The 10,055-nt window shown below is 41.0% G+C and overlaps 1 protein-coding gene across 14 annotated transcripts in view; it reads right to left on the bottom strand.

Annotated features, from left to right (window-relative positions):
* Positions 1-10,055, bottom strand: part of Pard3 (par-3 family cell polarity regulator) — a 555,587-nt gene that overhangs the window by 147,459 nt on the left and 398,073 nt on the right. For all 14 annotated transcript variants that reach the window (XM_031341867.1, XM_031341876.1, XM_031341877.1 and 11 more), the window contains one exon: positions 7,572-7,682. In XM_031341867.1, coding sequence (XP_031197727.1) covers positions 7,572-7,682 — 111 coding nt within the window. The remainder of the gene's footprint in view (positions 1-7,571; positions 7,683-10,055) is intronic.

Here is a 10,055-nt window from a genome sequence, read left to right as displayed (position 1 = left end):
ACTCAGAAATCTGCCTGCCTCTGCCTCCCAAGTGCTGGGATTAAAGGCGTGTGCCACCACTGCCCCATCAGGTGCCTTTCTTCATCGCTCTCTACCTTATTTTTTGAGATGGGATCTGTTACTGAACATGAAGATCACTAATTCAGCTAGACTAGGTATCCAGTGAGTGACAACGACCCTTTTGTTTCCAGCTTCCCAGCACTGAGATTTCAGGCATGCAGAACTGTACCCAGCATTTAATATGTGTACTGGGGACCAAACTCAGGTCTTCATATTTGCCTGTCAAGAAGTTCACCCATCCCCATAGCCTCAGGCAACACTTTCGAACTGGCCAGTTTCTCAGAAGGGTACTTTTGTTCTTGTTTTTTGAATCAGCATGTGAAACTATTTGTGAAACTTGTCTCAACTACTTTTGCCCTTTATGCAACTTTGTATCCTATAACTGGTCACCATCAGCCATTCCATTCAGTGGATAACTAACTCTGCAGTCCCATGGAAACAGTGATTTGCTCCTCTACTAGCTATCATGGAAAGTTACTCATTTTGATCATCTTGTTGTCACCTGTGTATTTTAGCCCCAAAGTTCATTTCCATCATTGCAGGTCATGCTGCTGATAAGACCCCAGTGTTAAGGATGTCAGCACACCTACATGTGGACTATGGTGACAGAAGGTAAACGTCAGTGACCCTGATGTTTATCTCTAAGCCTGTTCTGGGAATTAACATCAAGGAGGCTTCTTGTGTGAATGGCACTGGGAAAGTGATTTTTAAAACATCAGTAACATACTGTATGTGTGTGTGTGTGTGTGTGTGTGTGTGTGTGTGTGTGTGTGTGTGTATGAGTGTATATGTATGTGAGAGAGAGGTGGGGAAGAGGGGGAGAAGGAGAGGAGGAGGAGAGAAACAGAGACTGAGACATACAGAGATAAAGAGAGATGGAGACAGAGAGACAGACAGACAGATACAGAGAGATACACAGAGAAAGATTTGGAGGCAATTTACAAGCAAAATGAATTTTAAAAGCATAAGAGGTCTGGAGATGGAGCTGGGTTGGTAGAGTGCTTGCCCCGAGTTCAAAACACAGAGAGTCCTAATCCCAGAACCTCATAAGGAGAGTGTGATGTTAGACACCTGTAACTATAGCATTCAGAAATAGAGGTGAGAGAGGATCACAAGTTCAATGTAATCTTCAGCTACTGGGAGAAATCCAGTCTAGCCAGCTTGAGCTGTGTGAAAGCCTGTCAAATAAAAACAAACGAAAAATAGACTCAGGGCTGGAGAGATGGATGGCTCAGCGGTTAAAGAGCACTGACTGTTCTTCCAAAGGACCTGAGTTCAAATCCCAGCAACCACATGGTGGCTCACAACCACCTGTAATGAAATCTGATGCCCTCTTCTGGTGTTTCTGAAGACAGCTACAGTGTACTTACATATTATAAATAAATAAATAAATAAATAAATAAATAAATAAATAAATCTTTAAAAAAAGAAGACTCAAAAAAAAATCAAATGACTTCCCTAATAACTTTTAAAATTCACCCTTGAAGTCTTCTTTACCACCAAACTTCTTCATGGAAAGGGGCTTTGCAACATTCCTAGGTTATATCTGCATGATGTGTGTATATATATATATACATATATATACATATATACATCATATATATGTATATATATGAATACACAAACACATACACACATACATACACACACACACACACACACACACACACACACATATATATATTCATTCTTGGTGGAGAAAAAATATTTAGCTCCAGGGAAAAATATTTTCTATGACCAAATAAGAATATCATGGTTTCTTTAGGAAACTAAAAAAAAAAAAATAGCCATTATCTTGCAGCTGAGCTCCTAATGGTTCCAGATGGTCACTGCTATAAAGAATACCCCTCTATTCTTTTATTGGGACCCTGAGGTCACAAATTAGCTCTGAGATGTAGGGGTTATTCATGTTTCTGAACAGTTAGGTTTTGTTCAGCCTTATCCATCCCATTTGTCTCAAGCTGGTCTTCAGCAACAATGATGGCAACTGGTGCCTCCAAGTGCAGAGGGACAAGCAAACCTCTCTTGCGTTCTGCATCTCTGTCCACCCTTCCCGATTGCAATTGCTCAAGCTTTAAATGAACACAGGCAGCTATAACTATATAGGCTGACACCCATAAAAAACATCCCAAACTGTTCCCTATCATTTAAGTTCCAGGAAAAAAATATAAAAACCAGTTTAAAACTTTTTATCAAATTTTGAAAGAAAAGAACAACTTATCTTGACTTATGCTCTTCAAACACATATTCACACCTTTCTTTTTGCAGGGAAAAAAGAGAGAGAATCTTTTCCATTACTATAAAATTGCATTGAACCTGTATAGCAAAAAATACACAAAAAAAATGTACTACACTAAATAAAGGGCTAAGGTAAATGCTGTGCCTGCCGTCACTGGATTCCTGCTAACTGTCTCTCTTCTGTTTGACATCAATTAATGATTTCAATCCCAGAATCTGTCACAGTGCCCACCACCCCTTTCTCTAATTAAAATGGATGATGTGTGGTGGGAACAAAGCACACAAGATTTCTGTTCTTGTAATGTTTCTATTCAATAGTATTTGTGCTTTTTACAATAAATGGCTTTTAGCACTAATTGGGATAGAGAAACATGAAGAGAACATGTTTGTGACTGAACACAGTCTTTATTTATTCAGAGTAGGTACAAGGAAACATGCCAGTACGGATAAAGTCTACAGTGTTGAAATCACTCTGCTACAAACAAAATGGCCCTACTCCTGACTAGAGGGATGCTATATAGGGAATCAGTCACAGAGAGGGTGTGGTTTGAACCTCAGGCCTAATGCATGTGGAAGTGCTCTACCACAGAGCTATATTTATTCCTGAGTTTTTATTTGTTCCTTTTGGATAGCATTTTATTAAATTGTCCAGGCTGTCCTTGAACTCACTCCAAGCAAACCTTGAACTCATGTTTCACTTGCCTTGCTCTTCTGAATAGTTGGGATCAAATACCTCAACTATGAAGTCTGCCTCTATGATACAATTTAAAAAAAAAATTAAGAAGGCTTTAAGAAACAAAAATTGATCAAATAATTAGTCAATTCTTTTGGTGCTGGGAATTCAAATATTTCATTCATGCTAAACACATACCCTACCACTGAACTATACTCTTAATCTCTAGAGACACCTCCCCTAGAATTTTATTTATTTGAGACAAGGTCTTATATAGCCCCAGCTAGCCTTGAACTAGCTATGTAGCAGAAGATGAAGGATAACCTTGATTCTGCTCTTTTTCTCTCTACCCTCAAATTTCTGGGATTACAGGTGCGTGTCACTATTCATGGTTTATGCAAGTCAGAGGATCAAAGCCAGGGTTTTGTGTACCAGATAGGCACTCTGTCAATTAAGCATACATACCCAACTCCCATTTCTAGGAGGGTAGGACAGGGGACCTTGAGTTATTCATTGCCTTAGGCTCCCACTGGAATTGTATGAGCCACCTGGTCCAACAACTTTTAGTGATTGTATTTATTTATTTATTTATTTATTTATTTATTTATTTATTTGTAGGATTGTAGTTCAGTGGCAGAGAACTTGCTTGGCATGCAAAAAGCCCCAAGGTTTATCCACAGTACCACACACCCGAGCATGCATATAAATGTGTGGTTAATAGTTACAGAAGTAGAATATATTAAGGTAAGTGCAACAGAAAAGAACTTGAAAACATTTTGGCTGCTTCATATTATGCAGTTGTTGTCTTTCTTAGAAGATCTCACAGAAGATCTTAAGATCAGATGGGTCCCCTGTCTCATTTTCTCCAACAGACTGTTCCAGAAGTCTTGCTCTGCATTTTTCTCTCTCTAAAAACATCAGTTTTGCCAAATTCATCAAATAAAACCTACATTGATGGGGAAAACTAAACTCAAACTACAAGACAGTGTTTTGGTTGCTGTGTGCAGGAATGAAGCCCCACTAAATCAAGGCCCAGGCTCAGAAGAACAGAGTTCATGTCCACCATCAGAAGAGAACAGCCTTTTAGGGATGGCTTTTAAACATCACAGACACTTTTCTCTCCATTTTCCGATATTTACTTCTCAAGTAATGGGCTTCATGGATGCATGCAAGCAAGAAAATATTTTGGTTTGGGGCATGTGTCATGACTCATTGATGTAGGAATCTCAGATTTTATATCTTATGTAAAATCAACTGAAAATTCTGAAACTCAAATAGCTCCAGCGTAAAATAATGTTACGGAAGTGCTTCACTTCTAGTCCACAGAAAGAGTGGGCGAGTGCTGTTAGTTTTTAGCTACTCTTCCCAAGGAAGTTACAGTATCCCTTCTCAAAGCAGAGCTGTTGTCAGTGTCAAAAGCAGCGCAGAAGGGAAAAAAGACAAAAAAAGACTCAGCACGCATCACAAGCAGCAAGCATACAGTGTGACTCAGCACGCATCACAAGCACCAAGCATACAGTGTGACTCAGCACGCATCACAAGCACCAAGCATACAGTGTGACTTAGCACACATCACAAGCAGCAAGCATACAGTGTGACTTAGCACACATCACAAGCACCAAGCATACAGTGTGACTTAGCACACATCACAAGCACCAAGCATACAGTGTGACTTAGCACATATCACAAGCAGCAAGCATACAGTGTGACTTAGCACACATCACAAGCACCAAGCATACAGTGTGACTTAGCTCCATCAAAGCACCAAGGACACAGTGTAACTTAGCTCCCTTATAAGTATCAAATACCCAGTGTACAGCCATAACCGTAGCTTACTACTCGTTTTATTATACACTCCAAGATTCATATAAAACATACTTTTAAATAGTACTAAAGTACAAAGAGCCATGGATTGCTCAAATTCTGAGTGCAATTGATTTTGTTTTTTTTTTTTTTAACAAACCAGTCATTTTTTCCTTCAGCCCAAAAGTTTTTTGCTCTAAGCTCATGTATATGGTAAATTTACTATAACCAACTGAGTTCCCAGGGCACTGAATCATTAGAGGGTCAGAGACAGATTAAAAGCCAAACTAAAACAAGAACTGTGCTTTGGGCAAGTTATTAATATAAATGAATCGGTGATGTGAAGTTGTTTAGCTGGACACATTCAACTATGTGCTATGAAACTATGTGTCTTTGGATCCGTTGACACAGTTCTGCAGGGAAGTTCAGAAGCAGCCTAACTGGGAGGCAACCATGTCTAGAATATAAAGAGTTTGTGGCATTGGCCAGTTTTCATGCACGGAAGCAGAACATTCTTTCTATCATTCTCTAAGTGACTAATTCTGCTCTCTAACCTGCTATGCTCAGTGTTTAGGGGAAAGAATCTTTTAGTGTGTAAGTGATGGAGACTGTTAGAGAAGACAAAGTGAGCTGAGGAAGGAGTTTCGAGAGATGGTTGGGATGACCACAGCACATCATAGGTCCACACATTATAACAACACAAGGACACCTATTACCTGTACAATTAACACGGCTAATAAAAAGTTAAATAAAAAGAAAACAAAAACAGAAGCCCTGCTAAGACAGATGTGTAAAAATTGGAAAAAGTCCCAACACGGTAGGAAGAGTTCAAAGGAAAATCCGGGGCTAAGAGTATGGCTCCACGGTAGAATGTCTAACATGTGTAAGACCCTGGGCTCCACTGGTAGAACTAACTGAGATAAATAAGTAAATAGGTAAAAAGTAAATAAAAATAAATATTGCTAGAAATGCAAACTTGTATCATATATTCAAACTCCGTTTTCTTATCCCCGTCCATCACCGTGTCTATATTTTACAGCCTAGAAAGCCAGAGAATAGAAGAAACATTCCATTCAAAAATGCAAAAATTTCCAGAGAAGGATAAATGAAAAACATCCAAAGCTAATTTGTATAAGGGAAACCATCAGGCTGGGGCACAGCTTAGAGGGAACTTTCGTGACATATGTGAGACTTCCAGGTCAATCCCTAGAATGGCACAAATAAAACCAGAAGCCTCCTCAGACTGCAGAGGGATACTCTTTTTACTTTTCTTACTCATTCGTTAGTACAAGATACCCCATCTCTAGAACTGTAAACACACACCTGTGCTCCAAGGTGCTATACAAGGTATGGATAAAGTGAAACCTGTTCAACGAGAGGAATGGGCATGGGACTGGTAAGGTGGAACCTGTTCGAACCCTGGAAATCTCAGAATTTGCGATGGTAGGAGTAGAGCTAACTCCCTCCCTGTCTCCACACCTGCTTTGGGACATGTAACCATGATGCCCAGCTAGGTGATCATGGACAGTCACATAGCACAGCACCTGGAATTCTTCCCCATGCAAATGAGTATTAGCAGGATCTTAACTTCAGTCAACAAAGTGTATTTAACACCCGCCCCCTCAAATCCTACCCTACTCCCCAAAGATACCCCCCTGTCCACATGGGATAAAGTACACAAGTTATTTCACCAAGGATCATCTGAGCATGGCTGTCTTTGTTGACCTCTAACACTTGGCAGAAGGCTCTCTCCCTGAAGCAATCACTGTTGGAACTTGGACCAGCCTACCTGGCCAGGCTCACATCAGAGCCCTGGCTTCCTACAGGAAGGCTGCCTCAGTCAGGATTCCGGCCACCTGCCTTGTACTGGCTGCCTGAACCTCTTTATTTCTTTTTTAAGAGCTGTAATGCTCCCAGTATTCCCAGCCAGACCTGAGCCCTGTGGACTTTATTTGTCTCAGACTGCTTCACTCTCCTTGGTCTGGCTTTCAATGACATCTGATGCCCCAGAGGGAAGGGGCAGATTGCAGATCCCACCCCTTCTGGACTTTGCCCTGTCCTCTCAGAGCTGGTGTACTGGAAGTACCTGGGCAACCTACCAGGAGAGGCAGAAATCAGAACCACAGAAATTCACTCTAATTTCAAATTTTGTAAAGCAAAGTATCTAGAAGCATTGGGCATCTGGCTTAGACACTGAGGAAGTATAAGGTAGAAGGATAGATTATATGCCTATAATCCTAATACTGGAACTGTAGAGACAGGAGATCCCAAGGGCTTGCTGGTCAGCTCTAGGTACAGTGAGAGATCCTTTCTCAAAAAGACAAAAACAAAACATAGAGAACAATGAAGAGCAACAGAGGAAGAGACTGACTTTCCACCCAGATGCACATTCCCATGGACAGGTATAGATAGATGCACATACTGTACACACATACACGCACACACATGTGCACACATATACTCACATGCATACATGTGCACAAACAAACTCAATAAATAAATAAATAAATAAATAAATAAATAAATAAATAAGTTCAGTATTAATGTAACCCCAGCCACTATGTAAAAAGTCTCAACTGAACCCATTAAAATTCACTTAGGTTCAAATGAATAAAAAAGTTTCTGCTCTTTCTTTTTAAACATCTCCCTTTGTATTACATTCATCCACAGTCATCACGCAGATATTACAGCTGAGTGTAAACTATTTCCATTTAAGATAAAGGCAGTAGACAGGCGGACATGGGTGAGGGAGGTACACTGGCAGGGAGCAGGGGCTGGTGGTACCTTTGAGACCTACCTCTCCTGTTCCTCCTTCATCCGCACCCTGTCCTCTTCTGAGGTGAAAGAATCCTGGATTTTTATTCGACCCATTTTTTCCATCTTGTCATCTTTTCGATGTTTGCCAAACCTGTTGGTAATGAAAAATTCTGCCTTGTCAATATATACACAGTGAGTTGTTCTCTTTGAACACAGAGAGAGAAAGGGGGGAAAGGAGAGGGAGAGGGAGAGGGAGAGGGAGAGGGAGAGGGAGAGGGAGAGGGAGAAGGAGAGGGAGAAGGAGAGGGAGAGAGAGAGATCCTAGCTTCCTTACATGTCTCCCGAGTGTTTCAGCTTCGATTAGAGAACCCTATTAAACTTAAATTAGAATATTCCAGGTAAAACCTTTTGGAAGGTCACTTCCCCCTCCTTCAGTATTCTACATTGTTGTTTGGAAAAACAACATATAATGAGCAAGTCGAACCAGTTTATTCTTCTGAGGGGCTGAGGAGGAGTGACTCAGTTGGTACAATGCTTGCCCAGAATGCTCGAAACCCTGGGATTTATCCCCAGTACCCTCCACCCAAACAGACAAGAGGATAAGAAGTTCGAGATCATCCTTATCTACAGAAAGAGTTCAAGGTCAGCCAGAACGACGAGAGATTCTGTCTCCAACCAACAGAAGACAGGATTGCCATTGATCCCGAGAAACAAGCAAATAACAAATGTGCATAATGCCAAGCTGAACACTTCAGATACAAGAAAAAACAAAACAAAACAAAACAAAAACAAAAACAAAACTTCACAGAGGGAGCTCCTCATTGGCCTAAAGACTGAAAACCCAAAATCATCTAGTTAAGAGCAATGACTCTTCTTTATTTCCGAGTAGGCTTATTCATCATGTTTAAAAACTGACAAACATTTGCAAGGTTTAAAGCTCAGGGGATAGATAATTCATGCTGCTACACTGGAGCTCATTAAACTGAAAGCTTTTGGAGATTCTTCACCAAAAATGTTATCCTCTGTCCAGCAAGCAGTGACAGGACAGGAGGATGCCTTTGACTTAGCAATCCACACCTGATCAAAACCAAATGCAAGGAGTGTGCATGTGATCTAGCCCTAGTCTATGTACTGCTGAAGAAGGGTGCCAACCCCAGGGCTCTTTAAGAAAATGCCACACTAGTATACGCTGGCATCCAACACACCACAGACGGTCCCGCTTCATATCGACTCCTCTTCCTGCCGCTATTTTCCTCCATAAAACCCATGTAACCTGTGATGTTTGCCTTCTGTGGTCTCCAATCAGATTCGTGCATAAGGATTATCAAGTCACCAGCTCTTCCAGAGAAGAAACTGCAGGCACATAGTTGCACAAGAAATGCTCATTAATAAAAGAGGAGTGTGTGTGACTGAGTCCTTCTATCTGAAGAGGTGATACAGGACAAAAGGAGGGAAAATCAGAGATGTGGGAAGAAGACCCCTCATCCCAGAGTGGTTGAATCCTCTAGTGAGCTCAGAATTGAGAATTGAGCATAAATAACATTTCTGGAAGGTCTTTCTCCCTTTCCAGCTACAAACCTGTCATTTTTCATGATTCTCACCCCAAACCTGTGACAGTGACAGGGCCTATCCTACACCCTCTCACAACATTAACAGATTGCAGTTGCATCTCTGTCACCTCCGGAGCCATCCTACGATCTCAGTTATAAAAGAAGAAACAGTTAGAGGAGGAGAGGGAAATCCCTGAGCAGCAAAATTCCCAGAGTCTCCAACAATTCTGTCTATAAGGACCACTAGGACACTTGAAGGGGAACTGTCCCTGGAGAACCCCCTACTACCTGTACTTGGGTATGTCTTATTCTTTCCCTGAGTAACTCTTTCTCTTAGTTCCTGTGACCCACGATGCTTAAGATCCTTGTTTCAAGTATCTTTTAATAAACTGTGACTCTTGGGAAGTCTATACACATGCTCTTAGATGTGCCATATTCTTTCCCTGAGTACCTTCCTGCTTATTAATAAATTTCAACACTGCTTCATGCCAGCTTGTCCTGAAATTCCTTTCTGTATTAAAGCCAAGGACCTGGTTTTCCCTAGATCAGGGGAGTTTCTCAGGTGATGACCAAGAGGACCTCTGATTCCCTCTGTAATGCTGCAGGCTCAGAGAGGAGCCAGGAATGCAGTCTACAGCCAAACACAACATCAGAAAGAAAAGAGCAAAGGCATATTTGCACAGTTGACAGATAAGAGGAAAGGGCTTCAAGTCACGGGTCGGTTAGTGGCACAGGTCACTTCTTATTAGGATAAATCTCATTTTAAACACTCAGCTGAACATGAAGTATCCAGTACAGACCTCAGACAGTAATTAAGATACACTGTGTTTGCCAAAGGGTTTATAAACTAGGAAATCATTATCCCAATATTATGCCAGGAAAACCTCACATATTGTCAACCCTGTTCATTTAAAAATTATATATTCTGCTGGGTAGTGGTGGCTCATGCCTTTAATCCCAGCACTAGGGAGGCA

The sequence above is a fragment of the Mastomys coucha genome, unplaced genomic scaffold (genome assembly GCF_008632895.1).
Source record: "Mastomys coucha isolate ucsf_1 unplaced genomic scaffold, UCSF_Mcou_1 pScaffold22, whole genome shotgun sequence".
Taxonomy (NCBI): domain Eukaryota; kingdom Metazoa; phylum Chordata; class Mammalia; order Rodentia; family Muridae; genus Mastomys; species Mastomys coucha.
This window is presented reverse-complemented; position numbering and strand designations above follow the sequence as displayed.